Raw genomic sequence first — 24501 nt, forward strand, 5'->3', positions numbered from 1 at the left:
TTACCTGGGTCAGAGAAGTAGTTCCAACCTTGCACCTGCTGCCCATTATCGCTAAACCAGACCCCCAGACGTTTCACATTTTACAGACCTGTCAAAGCACAGGAATCCGAGTAAGGCCAGTGTGGACTAGGAGAGTAGACCCGTGCTGACAGGTGGGCTCTCACAGCATGACAGTTGGTGTTCTTGGAGAAACAAGCAACCTGACACCTTGGAGGGTCACATGACACTATAACTTTACTTTTCACAAAGCTGGAGTTCCACAGATAACATACCAGGAAAAGGGGCAGTTTGAATATGGTTATCTCTTACCAACTTGCGTTATGACCAACTCTTGTATGGGCCTCCAAGTTATAGCACATGACTCATTTGAAACACTTCTTTCCAAAAGTCTTAAAGCATGTTTCTGGGTTTGAACCGAGTCTACAGCTCCAGCCTGATGGGTGGTCTGCTCACTAGGAACAGATAGCATGGCTAGACTCCGCTGCAGCATTGCCTGTCCATTCTCAAATGCCATCACCCTTGCAGTGGAGGGTTTCCCATGGAGACGGGCATGCCTGCCCTGCCCTATTCCAGAAGGACCCAGTTGACAATTACACAGAAATTTCTTTTTTTTTTTTTTAAAGATTTTATTTATTTATTTGACAGACAGAGATCACAAGTAGGCAGAGAGGCAGGCAGAGAGAGAGAGGGAGAAGCAGGCTCCCTGCCGAGCAGAGAGCCCGATGTGGGACTTGATCCCAGGACCCTGGGATCATGACCTGAGCCGAAGGCAGAGGCTTTAACCCACTGAGCCACCCAGGCGCCCCTACACAGAAATTTCAATGGTAGTCTGGCCTCAGCATTTTAGTCTTCTCTCTCCTAAAGGACATTGTTTTAAGTGAACACTTTGACTGATCTGTCCTTTTCTACATACTCTTCTCCCTAAAGGGCTTGAGGGGACAAAGGCTTGCTTTTCCCTATGTGGTATTCCATTTTTCTAGGCAGTTTCAGTGCCCCAAACTTGAAGTATAAGAAGGAATCTGGGGACAGGGTTGGGGGAGCTTCCACCATCCAGGGTATGATTGAATACTGGTTGAATATTGAATAATCTTCCTATTAATAAAAACATTGAATTCAGACACATTGTTGGATGTGCCTTGGTATATATATATTTTTTATTATGTTAGCACACCGGTTATAATTTTAATAGACTTATTTAGAAGTTTAGGTTCACATCAAAATTAAGCAATAAGTACAGACACCTTGCCCCCTACATTCACGCAGCCTGCCACTGTCAACATCAGTGAACCTACAATGACAGAGTGCTAGCACCCCAAGTCCGTAGTGTACATGAAACATACTTTGTATGATTTTAGTCTTTTTAAGTTTATTGAGATTTATTTTGTAGCCCAACATGTGGGCCATCCAGGAGAATGTTCCATGTGTGCAGGAAAAGAATGTGTATTCTGCTATTGTTGGGTGGAAGATTCCATGCATGTCTGTTAGGTCTAGTTGGTGTGTTGATAAGGCCTCTGTTTCCTTACTGAGCTTATCGCATATACATTCTTAATGTTAAAGAATTCTAACAAATCAGGAAAAGCCTAAACAACAATAAAAATATGGATAGAAGACAATTTATTTAAGAATGCAAATCAACAATAGACTGAAAGTCCATTTCATTGGCAAAGTGCAAATTTCAAGTAAGTTACCACTTACTTTTGCCAGAGATTTTTTTTATATTACCGTTGTTGCTGTTGTTGTTGTTTTTTAAGATTTTATTTATTTACTAGACAGAGATCACAAGTAGGCAGAGAGGCAGGCAGGGGCGGGGGGGGGGGAGCAGGCTCCCTGCTGAGCATAGACCCTGATGCGGGGCTCAATCTCAGGACCCTGAGATCATGACCTGAGCTGAAGGCAGAGGCTTTAACCCACTGAGACACCCAGGTGCCCCTTGCCAGAGATTTTTAAGTAATAATATACTCAGTGAATGCTGTACTACAAATCACTGTAGTGTTTCTGGGAAATGATTAGGTAATATTTATCAAAAGGTTTAAAAGTTTCATACTATTTTACCAAGTAATTCCGCTTTACCAAGTAATTCCAAACTCCTGAAAATATATTCTAGAGACTAGAGAAGAGAAATGTGGACGAAGATTTATGTACAAGAACATTTATTGTAGTAGTAGTAGTAGTAGTATCGTTTAAAATTTGTATGTAAACTGTGTCCAATAATAAGATGAACGTTAAGATAAAACTGGGGCAATACCAAAATGAGAAATGACTATTTAAATGATGATTTCAAAGAATTTTTAATGACATAGGAAATTCTTATAATTGAGCTCAATTTGTTGAAATACTGGCTATAATAAAAAACACAGAAGAATGTCGGCAAGGATATGGAGACACTGGAACCCTCATACATTGCTGGTGGGGATGGAAAATGATTCAGCCATTGTGCAAAACAGTCTGGCAGTTCCTCAGAGCTAAACATATAATTACCATAAAATCCAACAACTCCACTCCCGGGTATACACCCAAGATAAATACATATATCCACACAGAAACTCCTACACAAATGTTTATAGCACTTTTATTCATGAAAGCCAAAATGTGGAAGTAGCTGAAATGCCCATGGATAAACGAAATGGTATATTGATACAATGGAATATTATTCAGCCATTAAAAGGGAGGAAGTGCTGAACATGACACAATGTGGATGTGTTTCAAAAACACTATGGCAAGTGAAAGAAACCAGATACAAAGGGTCAGATATTTTATTATTTCTTTTATATGGGATCTCCAGAATAGGAAAATCGATAGAGCAAAAGCAGATTAGTGGTTGCCTGGGTATGGGGGAAGTGGTGGTGGGGAATGAACGCTTAAAGGGTACAGGGTGTTGTTCTAGAGTGATTTAAAAAAAACTGAGGGGAACTAGAGAGAAGTGATCATTTGCACCATACTGTAAATGCGCTAAGTGCCACTGAATTGTTATACTTAAAAATGGCTAATTGTACGTTATGTGAATCTCTCCTTAAAAACAGAAAACTCAACATAATTGAATATTTTCTGTGTCCCAGCATCCCCTCCCCTCAAGAAAGAGAGCCAGCCAGCACGCTAAACAGCCAGCCAAGAAAACTGCGCAAGTTAACGCTCTCGAACACAATGGTAGCATTTGCAGCAACAGAATGAAGTTAAACCAAGAAATTGGTGGGAAGACGTCAACCTTTTGCATTGTGGGGGGTGCTCCAGGGTGAAAGCCGTGCTGTGCTCAGTGACATCAGAGACGTCGGATTTAAAGATCAGCCTGAGAGCACCCAGAAAGTATCCGAGCTGCGAATGGGCCCGAAACCATACCCCGACTTGGATTTGCGCCGGGCCACTGTGACTCCAGGCGGCACAGGCCGCAGAGCCGGGGAATGGGCCAGGTGTCCCCGCACACCCGCTCCGCCAGACCACGAAGCAAGGCTTCACGGGGGCCTCGGGTATTAGGTTTGTCTCAAAGCCCCAGGAACTTCTGGTGGGCAGAGGCGTGGGGGCTGGGATTCCGGGCCCCTGGAAAGAGGCGCGAAGGTGTGACGCGGTAGGGGCAGGGGCGGCGGGGTGGGCTCGGCCTCGCTCAGGGCTCGGCTCCGGTTGCGAACCGCCGAGTTTGCGCGCTGCCAGCCGGTGCGCCGCCTGCACGCCGCCGGCAGCTCGGTGGTTCGGCGGTCTCAGGCTCCAGCCAAAGAACGAGCAGATCCTCACAAAACGGTGGTTAACTGACCGAATGAATGTCCTTCACGTCGGGAGAGCAGTAGGATTTTATGGGAGCCCCCGAGACACCGAAGGGGAAATTAGGGCAAATAACGAAAGTAAACCCCCGGCTTTGCAAACCGGGTCTCCGCCTTGCAGCTGCGGAGCACACTGCGTCCCCGTCGCAGGGGAAAATGCTGCCCAGCGCCCGGAGGTTGCCGGCAGGATCTCAAAGTGTCCGCAATCCTATAAAAGCCACGGGGGTGGGGGAGGGGGTGGGGGAGGGCGGGTGAGGAGGCGCGGGGTTTTTTGTTCGTTTTGTAAAAAGCAGGGAAATGGAAGGGAAGCGGATTGCCCATTTCCTTCGTCCAGAGTTGGGAAGCGGGTCCTTTGCTCGCACTTCTCTTTCCAACTTCCTTTGTTCTGTGCGACATGGAGGAGCTCGGCGGGGCGAGAGTTGGGGTGGGAGGGCAGCTTTCCGCAGAGTCCCTTAGATCTTGTCAGAGTCATGCGGCTTTGGTAAGCATTAGGGAGGAACTGGCAGGTGTCGAGAGCAGCGGAGCCTTCGATAGCTCAGTTGGTAGAGCGGAGGACTGTAGTGGTGTGAGTTGCGGCAATCCTTAGGTCGCTGGTTCGATTCCGGCTCGAAGGACTTCGTACAATCTTTTTAGCTTCCGTTTAATTCAATTATCCCGTAGGGAGAGAGTTTCACTCGGAGGCCCGCTGTGCATTTGCAGGAGCACGGCAGCTGTTCGCCAAAACACATGTGCGGTACGTAGTCAGTATCCGACCCAGCTCTCGTGGGTTAGATGCGGAGATTTGCATTACTGTTGCTTACGTGTGATTATTATACTCCTGCTATAAAAAATCTTGCCCATGACCCCACCGTACTCTGCTACATAAACGTCTTCACAACTACGGACGGTCCCCGGGTCAGCGACCGGCTGAGAACATCCTGTAAGGCAAAGGGAAGAGGACCAGCAGCAGGCGGGGGATTAGCTCAAATGGTAGAGCGCTCGCTTAGCATGCGAGAGGTAGCGGGATCGATGCCCGCATCCTCCACTCAGGTTTTTGCCCCGCGTATTAGAGGATCCCGTAATAGCTAGAGATCCGCTGACCCAGGAAGGTGTTTTGTAATAGAAGAGGAGCCCAGTGAGCACCGATTAGCTTCGCACATTGTCTTTTTATTTTGCAGGTGAGTCTCTTCCAGTTTAGTTCCTGGTCACTTTGTGTTTTCCTCCTGCTGGAGGGCAGGCAGTTAACCGTCTTCTGAGAAGATGCGGTGGAACCCTCCGGCCCGATTTGTCGGCCAAGCCCCCAAACGCCACTGGCTCAGGTACCAGCTAACGTGCGAGGGAACCCCTGCATGCTGACCAATGGCAGCGAGCCTTACTGGGCGGTTAGCCAGCTGTACCCGCGGCCAATAGGCGAGAGACTTCTTGTTTCCTGGCAGAGCGGGGTCCCGGCACCGCGGCGCTCGGGTTTTGTTTGGGTCCCGGGTCTAGGGCCCGGGTGCCGGGGCCCGAGGTGGCGCCTCGCTAGCGGGAGAGGGAGCGGGATCGCCGGCCCCGAGAGAGGTGAGGGGCGCTGCGTGGAGCGCGGGCCCCGCCGGCCCCGGCCCCGCCCCCTTGTCAGCCCCTTTCAGCCCGGAGCCCCTCTGGAATGCCACCCCGCCCCCCCCCGGCCCGGCCCCCCCGCCCCACCCCCACGCCCGTGGCTGCACCTCTGACCCCTAGTCCCTGCCTAGAGTGTGTGTCCGTCTCGCCCCTCCATGCCTCCGAACCCCACCCTGCCTTGGGCGAGGTCGGTCAGTGTGAGACGAGGGTCTGTCGGAGTCCAGGGTCGAGAAGCCACTCCTTGCCCTCAAGTGGGTGTCTACCAGCCACTTTTTTAGGGGTGCTCAGAATATCCATCACTGACCCACAACTACTGCCAGCGTAGCTTTTTCAGGGACTCCAGTGCTTGGCAGGGCGGGAGGGGGCCGGAAACAGACCCATGCCCTAACTGGAATTGAGCTACAGGTGAGCAGGTGGCTTCTGCCCAGTTTCTTTTGTCTTCTTGGCAAAGGCCGCTGTTCTCTAACTTGATTTCATAATAGGGATAAGATAGTAACCAAAAAAAAAAAAAAAGGGAAGAACAGCCCTTCGAGGGCTCAGGGGAGCAACAGACCCAGTGCCTGGTCGGTACTTGTGAGGACAGAGGAGTGGAGAGAAGCAGCTGCCCACTTAAACTTAGAAACTCGGAACTTGGTTCTCTCCGCTTTGCTGCGCTGTAGAGTGGGGAGCCAGGCTAGGAACCAGAGATCCAGAAAGGCCTATCTGTCAAGATGGCCATGTGTTGTGGTGGGTGTATCTGGGCCGGGTGTGGGAAATCTGACCTCTCAAATGTTATTCTCTAACCTTTGGGCTGCAAAAAAAGTTTAGAATCTAGCATTTCTCAACATGGTTAAGCCATTGAGTATTTCATTTTGGAATAGCCAAGCTGTTGTAAAATGGGGTCCCTTTAGGTCAGTTACAAACCCTTAGTGTGGGGACAGAGTACTGCTTTATCTTAGCCTTTGCCGGAAGGCCCCTTCTACCTTTCCTGAGGTTGAAAGAGCCTGTTGCTTCTTAGGGCTCTCCCTTAGAATAGCTTTCACTTATCAGGAGATACCTGAAATTTTTGTTTTCATTTTTTTTCCTCTCCTTCCTACACCTTCGCCCCCCCCCCCAACTTTTCCCCAGCTCTCAGGGCCAGAGTGGGCAGGAGGATGCTTTCCCAGCCTCACCATGGAGCTGCGCTGTGGGGGCTTGCTGTTCAGTTCTCGCTTTGATTCAGGGAACCTAGCCCACGTGGAGAAGGTGGAATCTGTGTCTAGCGATGGGGAAGGAGGAGCAGGTGGGGCACCAGCTCCCATCAGCAGCATTGCCTCTTCCCCTGACTACGAGTTCAACGTGTGGACCCGACCAGACTGCGCCGAAACAGAATTCGAGAATGGGAACAGGTAAGAGGAAAGTAGAGGAGGGTGGAAGAAGGAGAAGAGATGTCCGTGTCCCCAAATCTGTGCTCAGTCAGCTCTTTCGCCCCATCTCTGCCCTTCTTCTCTCTACCCTTCTCCCTCTCTCCTTGCCTCCTCCTTACTGAATAGGCCTTTCCCAGTTTCAGTTGCTCCAGCTGTCCCACATGCCCTGTCTCCAACCCTCAGTATCCAGGGACCTGTTTCTCCTCCTCTGGAACCTGCAGGTCATGGTTCTACTTCAGTGTCCGGGGAGGAACTCCAGGGAAGCTCATCAAGATCAACATTATGAACATGAACAAGCAAAGCAAGCTGTATTCCCAGGGCATGGCCCCCTTTGTGCGCACACTGCCCACCCGGCCGCGCTGGGAACGCATTAGAGACCGGCCCACGTTTGAGGTAAGTTCTCCATGAGGAGGAAAGACAGACTGGGGTACTAAAAGTAGAGGAGGGACAGGAAAGAGGAGTTAGCCTCGATACGGAGTCCCAGGCAGACGGCACACCAGGTTTTGGTATCTACTTTCCCTCCAGTGCTAGCTGGAGTCCAAGATAAGCCCCTGCCTCAGGAAGCCTAGAAGGAGCCGACTGTCCTATGGAAAGTCCCAGAGGGGGGGAAGTTGGTCAGTGTGCTGAGGGTGTAAGGTCAGTTCCTGGTGATCCCAGTAGGATCTCAGTTCTCACACCAACGGCCCCTCCCTCTTCCTCCTCTGTTCCTCAGATGACAGAGACGCAGTTTGTGTTATCCTTTGTTCACCGTTTCGTGGAGGGCCGTGGGGCCACCACCTTCTTCGCCTTCTGCTACCCCTTCTCCTACAGTGACTGCCAGGATTTGCTAAACCAGCTAGACCAGCGCTTTCTGGAGAACCACCCTACCCACAGCAGGTGCTGACCCCGTCCTTACTCTTGCCACACAGTCCCGGACCAGACAGCATCTCTGCCACTTCCGGAACTTGCCCCAGGAGCCCTGAACCATAAACATCACCAGTTCTTTTTTCTGTACAGAATATGGGACCTTGGGTACTTTTGACAAATAAGTGTCTGGGTGACCTTGATCTCTCTGCACCACCACCTACATTCCGCTCGTCCACCTGCCCAACTCAGCCTCTTAATATCCCAGCTCCCATCAGTTATCCAGAACCTGGTACTGCCATTGCCCAGCACACCCTTTTTTCTGTCCCAACAGAGGGCAACCGTGTACACAAAGTCATTCTATTGTAGGGAGCCATAGACCGGGGAGAAAACAGGTTCATGCTGTCCTGTACTCTGCATTCTGGCAGTGCAGACCACCCCGATCCTCAGCCTCATTTAACATCATGAGGGACTGTAAGGTCCCAAAGGTTAAGGTAAAAGACCAGATCCTACAAATCCTAGGCTGGTGATGAGGCTCACCTCTTGTTAGGATGGTAGCGGCTTCTCCTGGCTTAATGACTTTTGTCCCCACAGTCCCCTGGATACCATCTACTACCACCGGGAGATCCTTTGCTATTCTCTGGATGGACTTCGTGTGGATCTGCTAACCATCACTTCCTGCCATGGGCTTCGAGAAGATCGAGAGCCCCGTCTAGAGCAGCTATTTCCTGATACCGGCACTCCCCGACCATTCTGTTTCACAGGCAAGAGGGTGAGTGGGAATCGCCTGAAGATAGTACCTTGGCCTTTCCTTAGCCCCAGACCCTGCCAACAGCTTAAGGCCACATTATCACTGGGCCTCCTAGCCACAGCCTTAGCCTGCACTGGGAGGCAAGCGTGGCCACTCCCACTCTACTCGCAGACTCAGCCAGCTGGAAATCCAGTGGCTCTTCTGCCCCCACCCCCCATATCCTGTTAGCATGGAGCTACAGAGTGACTGGCCTAATGACCGCTCTCCTCTCCATCTCAGATATTCTTCTTAAGCAGTAGGGTACACCCTGGGGAGACTCCATCTAGCTTTGTCTTCAATGGCTTTCTGGACTTCATCCTTCGACCTGATGACCCCCGGGCCCAAACCCTGCGTCGCCTCTTTGTCTTTAAGCTGATTCCCATGTTGAACCCCGATGGTGTGGTTCGGGGCCACTACCGGTAAGAAGCCTCCCCAGCCCATCAGGATTGTTTCTGGTCCCCCTTGTGTCCTTGATCTCAGTGAAAAACTATCAGCCTCTCCTTGAACTTCTGTGTAACAGTCCTCTTGCACGGAACAAGGGCAAGCTCATCTCCTTATACAGTGGCCAGAGAAGGAAGGTGGCCTATCTCGTGGCACTTTCTGGAAGGAGTAGTTAGAATGGCTGCAGGTTGCGCTGGGTGCAGGGAGCTGCGCTTAGCTAGGTCTCCGTGGTAGGGGTGACGGCAGATCAGGGAGAAGGCCGGTCCTCAACGCTTGCCTTCCTCATGCAGCCTGAGCCTCTCATTTTATAAGTCCATCTCCCATGGTCTCCCTTCCATCCACACTCACGTCTCCCCCACTGGCCCAGCCTCTCGAGCCCGCTTCAGTCCCTGTCCTCCTACAGCACAGACTCGCGTGGAGTGAACCTGAACCGTCAGTACCTGAAGCCCGACGCGGCCCTGCACCCAGCCATCTACGGGGCCAAAGCTGTGCTCCTCTACCACCACGTGCACTCCCGTCTGAACTCCCAGAGTCCCTCTGAGCACCAGCACAGTCCCCAGCTCCCCGTGGATGCGCCCCTTTCTGACCTCGAGAAAGCCAACAATCTCCAAAATGAAGCTCACCTCGGGCACGCATCTGATGGGGACAACCCTGAAGCCTGGCCGCAGACCAAGCCAGCAGAACAGAAGGCCAGTGGTGTGTGGATCATGCCCCAACAGTCCACCGAGGCTGAGCAGCCAGCCCCCGACACCATCCCCCCAAAAGAGAGTGGTGTCGCTTATTATGTGGACCTGCATGGACATGCTTCCAAAAGGGGCTGCTTCATGTATGGCAACAGCTTTAGTGACGAGAGCACCCAGGTAGGGATCCCCGAGTGTCCTGAGAGTGTGGGGGTTGTGGCAGGTCAGGAGAGAAAGCTTAGGCCAGGGACAGAGGGGAGGTGGCCTTTTGGCGGGAAGGCCTGTGGCTGTAAGAGGTATTCTACCTCCCGACAAGCTTCCAAGGGCCGAGAAGTGATGGCAGTGGGGCTTTGTGTCTCAGTCATTACATCATGACCTTTGAACGAAGGTCAAGCTGTCAGCACTGTGGTCTTTATTCTAGACTTTGGAAAACCAGGGGGGAAGGAAAGGTTTGCATTATTGGAGAAAAGAAGCTAAGAGCTTAAAAAGAGGTGGATTTGTACCTTTCCAACACCTGGAAATAACGTCAGGCATCCGGTGAGAATTCCAGAACACCGCCTACTGCTGATGGTTGTAATGGTATCTGCCACGGGTTTAGTCACACGGCCCCCTGCTTGCCATCTCTTCCTTGCCCGTTCCTCCCTTCCACCTCTCCTGAGTTGCCTTTTTCCTCCCCCAAACAGGTGGAAAATATGCTGTATCCAAAGCTCATCTCCTTGAACTCAGCACACTTCGACTTCCAAGGCTGCAATTTCTCAGAGAAGAACATGTACGCCCGAGACCGCAGAGACGGCCAGTCGAAGGAGGGAAGCGGCCGGGTCGCAATCTACAAAGCCTCAGGGATAATCCACAGGTTGGCGGGAAGCTCGGGTGTAGCAGACAAAGTATCTCCCCTAGAGAAAACACCACTCGGTCTAGGCTGTCTGGGCAGCAGAGGACGGCCCAAGCCTTCTCAAAAGACAGGCTCTTTAGTCTGGGACTCTGTCTTGTGGGGACTTCTGGGCTGTGCCAGGCTGTGCCGAGGCCGGGCCTTAGCACTTCGTTCGTATCCACCTTTTTCCAAGTGATTGCTTCTTAGAGCACCAAGGCTGTCCCCCATGGTTCTGTCGCGATTCTGTTCAGGCAGGACCATAACAAAGGTCTCTGTGTCCTAGCTACACACTTGAATGCAACTACAACACTGGGCGCTCGGTGAACAGCATCCCTGCCGCCTGCCATGACAACGGGCGCGCCAGCCCCCCGCCACCTCCGGCCTTCCCCTCCAGATACACTGTGGAGCTGTTCGAGCAGGTATGGCTACATGGGGTATGTGGGGAAAGGGGGACCCTCCAAGTCTGGAAGGGCCTTCGCTCCTGTGATCTGACTCAGGTCCCCTGGAGAGAGGCTCACCACTGTCACCATCTCACCCCCAGGATTATTTCCCTCAGCTCATCTAAAGGCCAGGCCTTGACGGTCATGGTATCGAGAGGCTGAGTAGGCACTATTTCTGTCCCCACACCACAGAGAATCCCCAGCACAGCTGACTCAGAGTCTTTGCCTCTGAGCCCGTCTTCCTCTTTATACTGCGTTTGTTCACTCCTGGGCTTACAGGCATCGCCTCTGTGCTGGTCTTGATGACTTCTGGGTCCCAGGGCACACAGAAGTCCAAAGAGCTGCAGGTTATTGACGAGATCGAGGCACCTTCTGCTAGGAGAATTCCTTCCTGGTGCCAGCCAGAAAGCACACCAGCTCATGCCCGTAAAGGAGGAGGGCCCCCCAATGAGCAATCGTTTAGGGAACACCTTTAAATCTGCTGAGATAAACAACCCTGGCACAAAATTTGGGGCACCCACTGAGAAAATTTGAGGCCTGGTCTCTCCTTCCCTTCCACTGTGCTGTGCAGCCCACTCCAACCCAGCAGCCTGGGCTGGAAGTCCCAGATGCTGAACCAGACTGCACTACCCTGCAGGTGGGACGAGCTATGGCCATTGCCGCTCTGGACATGGCAGAATGCAACCCATGGCCCCGGATTGTACTGTCAGAGCACAGCAGCCTCACAAACCTCCGTGCCTGGATGCTGAAACACGTGCGCAGCAGCCGAGGCCTGAGCAGCACTGTGAGCGTGGGTGTCAGCAAGAAGAGAGGCTCTCGAACTCCACCCAAAAGTAACAGGTAAGACCCACAGGGTGAAGGAGGAGAGGGTATGCAAGTGGAGCAGGGCTCTAGAGCTAGAAGTTCCAAGGGATTTGTATTCCTTCCCCATCCAAAAGGACCACATCGTAAATAATTTCAGAGTAAATTAAAATTGGTAAGATTAATGCATTTTTTGAAAAGGGGATCTCTTCCCTTTTACCTGGGGCTATGTACTTCCTGGGCATCTGAAAAGCAAGCCAGAGGCTTCCCTGCTCAGAGCCGTGCCCAAAATTAAATATAACTAGTGGAGGTGGGGGCAAGGTCTGTTTCCAGTGATGGGGAACGCCTCAGGGTCCAAGGGCCATCACTACAGGGATAAGAGGGGAATTCACCAAGAGTTCAAGCTGCCCAGAGCCACCCTTGATAGTTCTTAGTATGCTCTCTGCGAGAGCAGCTATGTGCGAACAAGGGCTTGTAGGCGCTCCGAGATCAGCTGGCGTGCCCCCCGGTCGGACACCTCATCCGCAGACGCAGATTCCTCGCTTCTCCCTTGTAACGAGTCACTGTGCCCATCCCCCCAGAGGTGCTTTCCTGAGCACAGACCCCGGGGGAAGTCTTCGGCCATAGCCTCCCCAGCCCAGGGTTAACCAGCCTTTGCTTCTTTGCAGCGGCTTGCCTGTGTCCTGCTCTGAAAATCCCTTGAGCCGGGCACGCAGTTTTAGCACCGGCACAAGTGCTGGGGGCAGCAGCAGCAGCCAGCAAAACTCTCCGCAGATGAAGAACTCCCCCAGCTTCCCTTTTCATGGCAGCCGGCCCACAGGGCTGCCAGGCCTGGGCTCCAGCACTCAAAAGGTCAGCCACCGGGTGCTGGGCCCTGTCAGAGGTAAGCCAGTCTGGGAGCCCCTGCAACAGGTGTTCAGTTGTTTGGGGCACTGCTGGGGGAAGTGAGAGCTTGAAGAGACACACTTGGCTGGGACCAAGGGGTCAATCAATAAAATTAGTTTATAGCAGCATCTGCAGCCTTTCCTGCGACCTTGGTGTTCCCTGCGCCACGAGCCCCAGGGCAGTAGAGTGTGTGGCCCAGGCGGGAGGCCTGGGCACCTGGGCTGCATTCCATGCTGGGGAGCAGGGGGCTTTCCAAGGCCAAAACACTAGCTGAAGCAGGGCCATGCTGAAGTGTGGAGGCTCCACGGCAGGGCCGGCGTCAGTCTGTCCTGCTGAGAGCGGCATGTGTCTTCACGCCGCAAGCCACAGCGCTGTAGGGCCGGAGACCCCTAGCCAAGGTCTCTGTGGGATAAACCTGTTCCTGGCTTCAGAGCCTGCCCCGAAAGTGGTATCAGAAGGATTCTAACTCTTCCAATGAGAAATGGAAGAACTACAGGCAGCTTCCGTTTGAGGCTTACTGAACAAAAGTCTGGCCCCTTCCAGCGGCGGCCACGGCTGCTCAACGGTGCATCGGTAGCCCTAGGCTGGGCTGGAGGAGACCCTGCCTAATGAGAGAGTCTGGGTTCAGATGTGTAACAGGAACTGTGGCACTTCAGGGAAAAAGAGGAAGGCCCGTGGAGCCGTTCGTTCCTTGGGAGTGACTCAGACGGCGGGGGGGAGACTGTTGTGCTGCCACTTCTAGAAATACACTAACCCCCAAATCAGTACTGTCCGTAGCCTCTGGGCTGGAGAAATCCTGCCAGAGCGTGGAGGCTTGTCAGCTGGAGCTAAGAGTTCGCAGGTCTTCAAGGTGCACTGGTCCTCATTAGCGCTTCCCCGGTGCAGAGCAGAAGCGCGCACTGGGCCAGTGGCTGTGGCAGTCTGACCGCACTAGGTGGGGCAGCACGGGGAGGGAGCAGCTTCGACCAGTGAGACATTATCCCTGACAAGCGACGCCGATACCCCCGCTTATGTTCCAAGCCCCATTCTCTGAGATCCTCCATCACTGGGACAGCACGCTTTTGTACACTGTGTTTGAAGGACAGATTAAAGTAATACTAACCGTGTATTTAAGTAGCATTAAACAGTGAACAAAATAGTATCACATATATATTTCAGTTGATCCTCACAAGGCCCTGTGGGGTTGAGGGTATCTCTGTTTTTCTGGTGAGAAAACAGAGGCCGTGGAAGGGGGACTTTTCCAGGAAGCCATAGCTGTTAGTGGCAGCGTTAGTCAAGCTTCTTACTATTCAAACTTCCTCTAATTTCTTTTCCTTTTTTCTTTTCTTGTTTCTTTTTTGTCAGCCTCTCATACCTTTTCACTCATAGCTCCTAGGAAGGAATGTCAGCATCCTAGATTCCCCTTCCCTGACTACAAAAGAGAAAGAGGAAAGATTCCTCTCTAGGTCCAGGTCTTCCCTGGAAGATTCTAGACAGTCTCTATTCAGTATTTTATTATTATTATTATTTTATTATTATCACCCCAGCCCACCCCAATGCAGAGTGCTGTGTGAAGCTCCTTCAGTGAGGGACACATATTCTGTGTCTCTGTTACTTCCCCCAGATAACAGAGAAAAGGTGCATATTCAGTACTAAGGATTTCCTTTCAGGAAACAGACCTAAAAACAGACAGTCAACAGCACATAAAAGCACACACTCGTTATAAACACAGGGGACTTGGGGAGCCAGTGTCGTAGATAAACTCAAGAGTAATTAGCCAAAGAATGTTCAGTTGAGAAATGGTTTTTGAAGAATGGATGGTAGCATACGGCCTGACACAGAGATGCCTGAGATGAAAATGGGAGCCAGGACCAGCACTGCTCTGTAGAGAGGACAGGAAGCAAACGTTCCTAGCTGGCTCAAATGGCCAGGCACAGAAGTTAGGAGAAGAGAGGTAGGAGGAATAAGTTCAAATGTCTTGAAAACAAAGATTAGGAGTTAACGGACACATATGGCAACAATTGTGTGCTCCAGAGAATGATGAGAACGAAAGATTTATGGGAGAGCAGCCTGTGTGTACTGGGCAGGCGGGGGAGGGGAATCCTCGCTCTAGTTTATACGTGAGATGACTAATGGCTGTACCAGGGTCCGGGAAGGAGAGATGAATATATTTATCAGAAATAGAGGTGGCAGGGTTCAGTGATCGTGGAAGACCAGACTAAGAGCTTCAAGGCTGTCAGCCAAAGGAAAGAGTCACGGTGATGTTAAGACATGGTCTGGAAGAAAAAACGTTGAGTTTATTCTAGAGATGCTTGGATGTCATGGGCCATCTATATGGAGATGTCCTGAGGGCAGAAAAAAGAGCCAGCCTGTAGAAAAGGTGACATCAAGGTTGGATCTAGGTGTCTTCCACACATGCAGGTAAAACAAGTGAGAAGCGAAGTTCCCCCCAGGGGAACGAACTAAGTAGCAGAACAAAAAGAGCTGTCTCGAGTTAAGAGACACCTGGGGACTTGCATCCGTATTTGTAAGACCTGAGAAACTAGGTCTCTAAAGTCATAGAAGGTTGAGAAGGGGGTTACTAATGAGACCACACAGGAATGCTTTAAGGAGGTGAAAGGTTAGAGCGCTGGAGTCTCGACTCCAAGTGCTACAGTTTTTGCTGCTTCATCTCCTAAAATCCCTGAGAGGACTGCAGGATAGGAGACTGGGCCTGGCTTGAGACGGGGACCTGCAGTGCAGACTGCGGTGCCTGCACTGGGCTTCCTCAGCCGACCCACAGAAGAACAGCTTTGTCTGGCTGACCTGCCCTGTAGCTTTGCGCTGTTTCCTGGCTCCACAAGTCTGGCTCTTTGGCCCCTGCCACGTCCAGGCATACTCTGTCCTCCAAGGTAGGAAGAACACAACTCCCATATCTCCAAGACCTCACTACAAAGCAGCTGAGCCTTCCAAACCCAAAACTGAGATTGTGATTTGACAAACGGGTTTTTTCTGGCTTGTAAATTTACGAGAAAATTTCCACTAATGTATAAAGAACATATCACACTTAACTATAGTACTAATTCATGACTATCCTTTCTTGGCCAAAACAGAGCATGAGATTGTGCTATCCAGAAAACTTCAGAAAAGATCTAAGCAGCCAGCCAGAAACTTAAAGCAGAGGTTCAGGGACCTAGTCTGGCAGGTTCTATCCTCAAGGCTGGAGGGTGACATTTTAGAAGGCCAACCTCTAAGGCAGACTGTGCGAAATGGGAATGTTTCTGGGACAGAAGGCTGCGAGAGCCTCCCAGGAAGCCCTGACCCCCGCACCCTCCGACCGCAGGGCCGGGAGCTGCTTTACTGCAGTTCCCGCAGCCGCAAAGCAGGTTCTGAGCCGCACCTTCCCAGCTCTGCGGTCAGGCTCCAAACCAGCGGCCGCAGAAGCGCTCACAGCACCAGCATCAGCTCTTGCTGCCAGGGAGGGTGAGGTCACAGGAGTAGTCCACGACTGCCTAGTCCATGACTGAGGCAGGGAAGCCCAAAGCCTGCAAGATACTGATACAAAAAAGGAGGTGCCCAGGGAGCTCGAAGGCAGGCCTGCGCGGGGACAGTGGATAAATCACCGACTTCTCCTGTCAGTCCCGGGGGGCATAGGACTAAGGGGAGGCCAGTGGGGCACCCAGGGCTCAGAGTCAGGCCGAGGCCTTCTCGCATCGTGCACCCTAGGAGCCTCCCCCAAGTACTGGCCGTGGATTCAGGCAAGTCTCTCTCAGTAACAACCTGGCCCATCTGGCGGGCTCCTAGAGTAAAAGACGAGAGGCAAGGTCAAAGTGGAGGCTGTCAGCTGGCATCCTTCCACTGCCCTGTCCTCCCTCCCAGCTCTGGCCCTTCCACCTGTGACTCCTAGACCTCTCTCCCGGCCTCTGCCATGCCGTGGCTCAGCTGACGGGCCGCTCTTGGCTGAGCAGCTCAAGCCCCATGGTAAGTGAGACAGACGAAGAACACCTCCAGCACCATCCCGCTTGTACTTTTTCCGCTGCATACAGATTACAGCTTACTTGAGGGCAGGACATGTCTCCTAACACATCTATTTATTCCCTTAGCACCTAGCACTTATTAAATGAGCAGCAAATACTTGCTGAATGAATAAAAGGCAAGAAGTGGGGAGCCGAATAAATGTTGGTCTCAACTTCCCGCCCTTCAGAGGGCATCAGTGAGGTCTGTGGTCACACCAGTGACTCACTAAGGGTGCTACACAGAGGGACTGTTCCAAAGAGGTCTCGATGGGGATGATGCTAGACCCAGGCCCAAGTCGGAGAACTGCTCCTTGAAGTTGTGAGACTTTTAGACTATCCATTCTAACTCCTGCCCTGGAAAGGGCAGTCCCCCTCTATCTCAGACCCTCACCCCAGGATTAACCAACCCCTCCCAGAATGAAATCTCTGGCTGATTACAATAAAAATACAGTCCCACAACCTCTGGAAGCAAAGCTGATTCACATATCCCTCTGCACTCAGCCTTAAGCCACTGACTACAGCTCAGAACCAAGAAATAACGGAGCTGGGGCTCCTCCCTTAAATCCTCTCAGTGGGGACTGAGTAAGCCTGCATTATACCAGGGGCCAGAAGTCAAAACATGAGAAACTGGGCTGTGTGCTCACACTGCCAAGTTTACAGGCAGGCCTGGCCAGGTTTTAAGACCGTCTAAGTGAGTTAAAATGCTATCTTTAAATGCCTTATCCTTTCCATATTAGGCCTCTCTCCTAAACCGTAGTGGTCTCCCTTCCTTAAACTCTCATTAGGGGCAGGGTTCTTGAGTTGTATCTGTAGTATCTTTCCCAGAATACCTACATTCACACAGTTTTTACATCATATGCCTGTTTTGCTTCATACCTTCCTGAATATTTGTTTTTGCTGCAACCTACAAATGTCCCAAAGGCTTTCATTCCCTTTCCTACCTTTCCTGAGATAGGTGAGGCTTCATCCTTTAACATGATTCCAGCATACCCCTATGTATAGGTAGGTATTCCTCAGATCCTCTAGAAACTCACTGTTTCCATCCTTGATCAAGTTCAGGTTCATTTCTGCCTATTACATACTGTCATTTGGACATCATCCTGATATCAGTGTTTTACTGAAGATTTACCCAGGCCTGGGTTCTACAGTATTACTAAGTCATTGGTGGTGGGTAACACTTCAGGTTATTTGACTGTGGCTGAGTCTCTGACTTCTGTTGTCTTTCACTGCTGTGTCACCTCTTACTAGCACCCTACGGTCTGTTTGTTGTTGTTGTTTATTGATGTAGAGTTGACAGGTCTGGTTCTTTTTGACTCTTGGCTGCAGCTGGTACCCAGCCTCTCAACAAACTTCTCAAAGCTAATAGCTTCTGTCCTGAAATCTCTCCCTTTTTCCTATTGCTTATTCATCTAAGTATCAATTTTTTAAAATCTGGGTTGGGACTTCCAAAATTAGCTTTCTCCCTGCTAGCTACTGCTCGGTATAGCTGGACAAGTTATTGTCACCTACTTCCTGAATTAGAGGTGTTTTCCATCTAATACACGTTGCTCTGTTAGGGCCCAACTGGCATCCTGGGACCTCCACTGACTTCAGCTCCATGAAGGTTAATAGTCCATTTGGTCTGAGAGCATGTTGGCACCTAACGTCGTCCCTCTGTGATGAGAAAGGACCTGCCAAACCAGAAAGCTTCCCCACCCGTGATGAGAAAGGACCTGCCAAACCCGAAAGCTTCCCCACCCACTCCAGCCACCATCTGCTCTCAGAGCTTGTAGCAGTGAGGCTTCGGCCACAAGGACTGGGCCAGAGAGCTGCCACACAGGGTTGTAAGCCTGTGTCCTTAAGCTCAGAGATTACTGAAGCGGCCTGTGGTCTGTAGGGTGTCTGCTACCCAGGAAAACGAAACCTTTACTAAAGTCTCTGGTTTTCTAGGCAGAATTTTGTAGGCACTGGGATATATAGACTGGAAAAGACAAAGTCTCTATACTCAAGAGAGTCAAGTTTCAGCAGAATACTAGTTAAGATTTACTGAGTACTATGTGCCAGACACGATTCTTAAGTACTTTAGGTGTACTGACTTATTTCATTAAGGGGACAAAAACCATAAACAATTACAAGCCAAGTGAACAAAGGACAATGAAGGGAGGGGAACAGTTAATTCGAGCTGTGATGGTCAGGGAGGCTTCACGGAGGTGACATTTGAGATAGGACATGTAAAGTTTAACCAGAAGAGGAAAGAGTCCTTATAGAGGAACCAGAGGGCTCGCTGCCCCAGGGGCAACAGCAGAGGGTATGAATGATCAAGTCAGCATCCTCCCAAGGATGGGTAGACCGGAACCACAGCCGGTGGAGCTCTGAAGGCCATGTTAAAAGGTTGAGACTTTATCCTTTAAAAGACCTTTAGTATCTCCCCCTGGCCTGAGCCAAATGATTTTTCATTAGGTCTAGGTTTTGGAATAATTTCTGGCACCAGCGTGAAAGATGGATTGTAAAAGGTTACAGATTCAAGCTAGGACAACCAGCAGGGAATTTTTTTCAAAAGCCTAATCAGAGAGAGACTTGTATCTGGACACAGGCCACAGCAAGGTTCTCCTTTGAAGGAGGCATCCAAGCAAAGGCAGAGGCAGTTTTCCAGATTTGGTTAAACACAAATCAAAATGTAAGCAAGGAGTCAAAAGATGAAACAGGGTTTTGAGCCCATTTTTCATCAGGATAAGAAAAACAAAAGGAAGGATGGGGGAAAATGAGTTTTGCTGGGGTCACGAGAGACTAGCAGGGGGATATGCTAGTGGACCACTGACCTGCAGCTCTGCGGAAGTGGCCAGAGAGCAGCCTGAGAGTTTAAAGTATGCAGAGCAGAAAGGGACCAAGGGTAGAACTGGGAGGGGGTGGTGGGCACTGGTATTTGGGGTCAGGAAGAGCAAACAAAGAGAGGCAGTTAGAGGTAGGAGAACCTAGAGGAGCCGTATTTCAGAAGCCCAGCTCAGTAACTTCTCTGCCGGAAGAGAGCTGAACTGTTCTGAAATGGACAGGTGAATGAGGTTGTTTAGCCCCAGAGAGGTGGATGAGGGCTGGCTGTGGCCTGGGTAACCGGAATAAATGTCGCAAGTCTTCCTACCCATCTGAGATTTACCTCTGAAGAGGGCTGCTGGTGTGGACAGGCTTGACAGCCAGCATCTTCTGAGCAGGGGGCACCAGCAGGGCAGTGGGGTGCCAGGGCCTCGCTTATTTGCCCTTTTCTCTCCTGTGTCCCTTCCACTCAGAGCCCCGAAGCCAGGACAGGAGACGGCGGCAGCAGCCACTGACCCATCGCCCTACTTCAAGCAGCCTGGCCCCGTCCCCAAATCCTGCCCCCGGTTCTAGCCTGGCCTCTTCACCCAGCATGGGCTCCTGTCTGCTGCCCAGTTCACTCAGCATATCAGGTCTGTACCCACTGCCACCAAAATCCGGGTGGGCCAGCCTTCCCTGCCACAGAGGGTATAGACCAAGCTCCATACTAGGCTTAAACCAGCCCCTTCGGCTCCCTTGCCACCTGACCTGGACTTCTTTCTTGACTTGATGTAATGCAGCCCTCTGCACACCAGGAACATCAGTTACCCGCCTGGATTATCCTATACCCCTAAGCACCTATGCCCTTGTACAGGAAGCTGGAAACTGTCTTTGTAGAATAAAATAAGTTACCATTCCTTGAGTGTCTACTATGTGGCAGGCACTGCTCTAAGCACATCACCTCACTTAATCCTCATTTTCATAGCTGAACATCCCAAGTGCCTGCTACTTTGAGCTGCCTCACTCCAGGAGCTGGGCAGCATTAGACAAAACTGAATGAAAAAGACATAGGCCTTTCACTTGTCAGCATGGCAAATGCTGTGTAACCACATCATCCACATAAAACCCAGGCCACCTGCTCTCCTTTAAGTCACACCCCAGCTGTGTAAAGGACTGGGTGGGAATGATTCCTAAGACTCCAGCCCAACATCTTGTAACTCCCTCAGAGCCTGTAACTCCCAACCTGTCAGCTCTCTTCAATGGGTAGCCCTCGATCCACCATCTTGGCTACTGACTTGATCCTTAAACACTTACCCATTTGGATGGGATAGGCTCTAAGCTCTAGACATTCAGAATGGTTCAGCTTGGTGGGCTCTGAGTCAAGATCCAAGTTGCTACTGCAGCCCTTGGACCAGACTAGAACATGCCATGCTTCTCAAGCAGGGGCCATTTTGCCCATTAGGGAACATGTGGCAATGTCTGAAGACATTTCTGGTGGTTACAGTGGAGATGGGGCAGGGGAAGAAAAAGGGCTATCTAGTGGGTAGAGGCCAGGAATGCTGCTTGACATTCTACAATGCACAAGACAGCTCCCCACAACAAAGAATTATCCAGCCCAAAATGTCAGTATTGCCAATACTGAGAAAACCCTAATGTAAAGAAATTTGCCTCCTCTTCTCCATGGTCCCCTACCCTGATATGTTTCCTTTGTTTCCTAGGGAGCAGCTGCTCACTCCTGTCCTCAGGGGACAAGCCAGAGGCTGTCATGGTGATTGGGAAAGGGCTGCTAGGACCTCGGATCCCCTGTATCAGGACACGATTGCAGGTAACATTTCTGGGTCTTCCCCAGCCCAATTCTGGCAGAGCCCAGCAAGGCACTATACATCTGGGTAGTGGGAGGGAAAATGCTCAGCACTGCTCTAAGCCTCTCCCCTCGACTGTATCAGAAAGCTGCTCTGGTGCCTGAGTGCCTCTGTCTGTCCAATGTCCCCAGTCCCTTCAGCCAGGTTTCCTGCTTGCTTCCAACCCATGTCCCTGCCAGATATACCTCAACCTCAGCCTGCTAGCTTTGGCTTTGCCTGCCCCTGCCCTTAGCTTCTCCTCTCTTTCTGCCCAGACCTGCCCGAGGAGAGTTCCCGCCAGGAGGGGTCCCGGATTCCCCAGGTAACACATCTGGTTGCTGCTCCTAAGAACAGCTGTGCCACCAACTCCAATTCAGTCCAGATCCCCATGCTAAGTTGGCTAAAGCTGGGTACAGGCAGAGACTGGATGGGTGAAACCTAAGCTGCTCTGGCAGGGGCTGAGGCACAGAAGGCTCCGAGGGAGATGTACCAATTCTCCAGCTGCTTTCCATACACTGTTTCTCTATTTAGCCAGATGTTAGCCATGATACAACCATGGAGGTTAAATGCTGGATCCTTTTGCCTCTCCTAGTTAAGTAAGACTTGGAATCATAGACTGAACCCAAGAATTCTCTAGCTGTGACCCTGCCTTACCTTCTCAGCCAGGGACAGTACCCAGAAATGCAAGGTACCAATACCTATGTTGACTCCTATACTACATTCTTACACACGGAAACTCTAGAAGCAAACCCAGAAGCAAAACAGTTCATGGAAGAATCCAGCCTCTTAGCCCACCCCCTATCCATACAGGCTAGGCCCAGGTTGGGCCGGGGCTCACCGCCGACTCGCAGAGGGATGAGCGGCTCTTCCGGCCCCACATCCCCTATACCCCGCACCAGAGAGAGCAGTGAGCCGGAGCCGGGACCCCACTCTGCACCAGGGTGAGCACCCGGGTCCAATCCCTCACCCCACCTCACTTCTATCCCTTCATTCCCATCTCTGCCATTCAGGATCACGTTCTTCCCTCTCTACTCCCTCTGACCCCCAAAAGACTAAAGGTACTTTCATTAAGAATCCTGTCCCTGATTTTTTTCCATCATGGCCTCAGTCTTCCCTCCAGACAGACAAGAAAACAACTTCTTGTTAGGGCCTAAGGCCTAGGAGCTGGTCCATTCCAGCACCGGCCCACTCTGCAGTGCTCAACCCCTCTACCCTTACCCACCTCACCTTTCCCATCTCCCAGCCCCTAGTAAACAGAGCAGAAGAGGGGCAGAGTTTTCATAACCCTGATTCCTCTCTCTTCTCTGTTGCAGGCTGCCTCAGGCCGGGCCCCCACGGCCCCGCTCTGCCCCTGCCTTTTCTCCTATTTCCTGTAGTCTGTCTGACTCCCAGTCCCGGATTTGTTACAGCGGGGGGCCCTTGGGCCAACCTGAGGTTTGTTTTGTCCCCAAATCTCCCCCACTCACTGTTTCTCCCCGGGTCTGATGCCTCAATCTTCATGCCCAGTATATAGCCCCAAGATGGGAACACGGTGAGAAATATGCTAGTCCCCTCCCTCAGCTGTTGATTCCATGTGACAACCATAACTCCTTGGAATGCCAGCCACCCTCTTCTGAGGCATCGCAGAGCATCACCTTGAGATAGGACAAAGCAGGAACCTGCTACCCCATCCCTCCCTCCATAGCACAAGATTTTGGGACCACAAAAAAATATATCTATATTTTTATATTGGGGGGAGGGAGTAGAAAAGAAACCCCTATACTGGGCCCTACACAGTGGCAGCTTCTTGTTCCATAGGGTTAAGGAAGACTTTGAGGAAATAAAAGTTGTTTGAAAAAATCCAGGTGTAGTTGCTTTGTATGTTGTGATGGGTAGAGGGGTGAAGTGAAGTGTGAAGGCCCCTCATACCCTCCATCTTGCCTCAGACTATGTCCTGGAACCCTAGAAAAGAGGGGGAAAGACCTGAGGTAAGGAAAATGCTGCAGCTTTCCGCTGGGGAAATCCTTCAGGCATCAGCTTTCATCCAGCCTGTCCCCGCTTTACATTTTTGACCCACACTTAAGGCTCCCCCCACCCCCACCTTTCCCTAGGACTTGGGTCTATAGTGACCAACTGCTAACTCAGGGCCCCTTACCCCAGAACACGGAAATAGAATTCTACATCTTTACAACCACACACACGCACCCACGCGCACACACACGCACCAATCCTGTCTAAATAAAAGCCTAAACAACCTTAGAGAAGTGAGGACTACTTAAGTGAAGAGCCCAAATCCTCATTCTCGGATGGCATCCTCAGTACCTTTATTCCTACCGGTGTCAGTGCCGCCTTGTAGCCAAACCCCCAACTTGGGCATAGGGGTACCATGAAGACGGGGGCTGAGAATTAGAAAACTCACCCCCATTCTAGCAGGGAGCAGTTTAAGGGGGAGAGGACAGGGCACTGCAAGGCTCTCCCTACTGTGTGCGGATAAAGGGGCTCAATTCTGGACTATATTATGCTTGGCCCGACACTTTCTGACTTGAAGTTTCGAACCCTGCAGGCCCTGGCGCGGCCTCGCCACTCCACTCTCCGGGGGCTGGGCGCTAAGCCCCGGACCGTTACCTGGGGCGGAGAAAGCGCCACTTTCATTCCTGCTTCTTGGGATTGTTGACGGCCACGTAGTGATAGAGAACGACAAGCAGGAAGAGCGACACGCCCAGCATGTTGGCGAAGATGGCGAGCTGCACGTCTGTGATCATCCTGCTGAGAAGAGGAGGGACTGAGCCTGAGGCCCGCGCACTCCTCGCCCAGGCCAGGACCCGTCCTCGCCCCCAGGACCAGCCACCGCAGAAGCGCCGTGGAGCGCGCCTGCGTGCCTCTCACCTAATCAGCTGCGCTCCCCGCGATGCGGTCTGCGTACTAGCTGGAGGTAGGAGTCCCGGCCCGGAAGTCGGTAGCGCAAGCGCAAGCCCAAACCGGGCACTTCCGGCCTTGCAGCTCAGCCGGAACGGGCTCTCTAGCCCCGCCGTCTCGCTTGCTCCCCGCCTCGCACCGCAAGGGGCGGAGCGTCGGGCGGGGCTACGGAGGGGCGGCCCGCCGTAGGGGGCGGGGCGGGCGACCCGCAGACGCGCGCCTGGGGCCCGCGGGGCGCAGCTGGCTGCAGCTGCCAGGCGCTGGCGCGGCAGGGGCGCGCGCAGAGCCGTGGCTGCCTACCCGGAGCTCGGCGGTGGGCTAGGGCGAGGGTGCGGCGGCGTGGCTGGGTGAGAGGCTCGCCCTGACCCCCAGACTCCGACTCCCTTTCCTGCCTGGCCCCCCGCGCAGCTGCCCACCCTCCGCTTCCCGGCTCGGCCCAGCCAGGTGCTTCCTTTAGGCCCTGCCCTCAGGGTGCCCTCCCTGGCCCCGGCAGCGAAGGGGGTGGTGAGCGGCGGCTCAGAATGGGGAGAGAGCTGGGGCGGCCGGGTGCTCCTCTTCTCAG

General features: G+C 51.9%; 2 protein-coding genes across 3 annotated transcripts; one reads left to right on the forward strand and one right to left on the reverse strand.

Moving 5' to 3' along the window:
• The first annotated feature begins 5162 nt into the window (after positions 1-5162).
• On the forward strand, positions 5163-22877 carry AGBL5 (AGBL carboxypeptidase 5). The gene is made up of 16 exons (XM_080814247.1): positions 5163-5288; positions 6435-6694; positions 6934-7105; positions 7425-7588; positions 8150-8327; positions 8586-8764; positions 9190-9646; positions 10150-10319; positions 10621-10756; positions 11415-11617; positions 12247-12461; positions 19698-19856; positions 20922-21028; positions 21320-21366; positions 21855-21985; positions 22358-22877. The coding sequence occupies exons 2-15, from the start codon at positions 6480-6482 to the stop codon at positions 21901-21903; spliced, it is 2451 nt and encodes an 816-aa protein (XP_080670373.1). The 5' UTR covers positions 5163-5288; positions 6435-6479; the 3' UTR covers positions 21904-21985; positions 22358-22877.
• Positions 22755-24075, reverse strand: OST4 (oligosaccharyltransferase complex subunit 4, non-catalytic). 2 transcript variants are annotated; one of them, XM_080814248.1, is made up of 3 exons: positions 23910-24075; positions 23649-23786; positions 22755-22985 (listed from the first exon to the last, which is right to left on the reverse strand). In XM_080814248.1, the coding sequence occupies exon 2, from the start codon at positions 23783-23785 to the stop codon at positions 23672-23674; it is 114 nt and encodes a 37-aa protein (XP_080670374.1). In that variant the 5' UTR covers position 23786; positions 23910-24075; the 3' UTR covers positions 22755-22985; positions 23649-23671. The 2 variants fall into 2 exon arrangements, with proteins under 2 accessions (XP_080670374.1, XP_080670375.1); XM_080814249.1 differs by having other exon boundaries at positions 23649-23789; positions 23910-23974.
• Positions 24076-24501: the final 426 nt, after the last annotated feature.

The sequence above is a fragment of the Martes martes genome (assembly GCF_963455335.1).
Source record: "Martes martes genome assembly, chromosome: 9".
Lineage (NCBI taxonomy): Eukaryota > Metazoa > Chordata > Mammalia > Carnivora > Mustelidae > Martes > Martes martes.

What these genes read in the sequence shown, in the direction of transcription:
- OST4 (XM_080814248.1), bottom strand. Translation starts at nt 23,785, where the DNA reads ATGATCACAGACGTGCAGCTCGCCATCTTCGCCAACATGCTGGGCGTG.
- AGBL5 (XM_080814247.1), top strand. Translation starts at nt 6,480, where the DNA reads ATGGAGCTGCGCTGTGGGGGCTTGCTGTTCAGTTCTCGCTTTGATTCA. An exon ending in CTGTGGAGCTGTTCGAGCAG is followed by an intron (nt 10,757 to 11,414) that starts GTATGGCTACAT and finishes ACTACCCTGCAG; the next exon opens with GTGGGACGAGCTATGGCCAT. An exon ending in ACTCCACCCAAAAGTAACAG is followed by an intron (nt 11,618 to 12,246) that starts GTAAGACCCACA and finishes GCTTCTTTGCAG; the next exon opens with CGGCTTGCCTGTGTCCTGCT.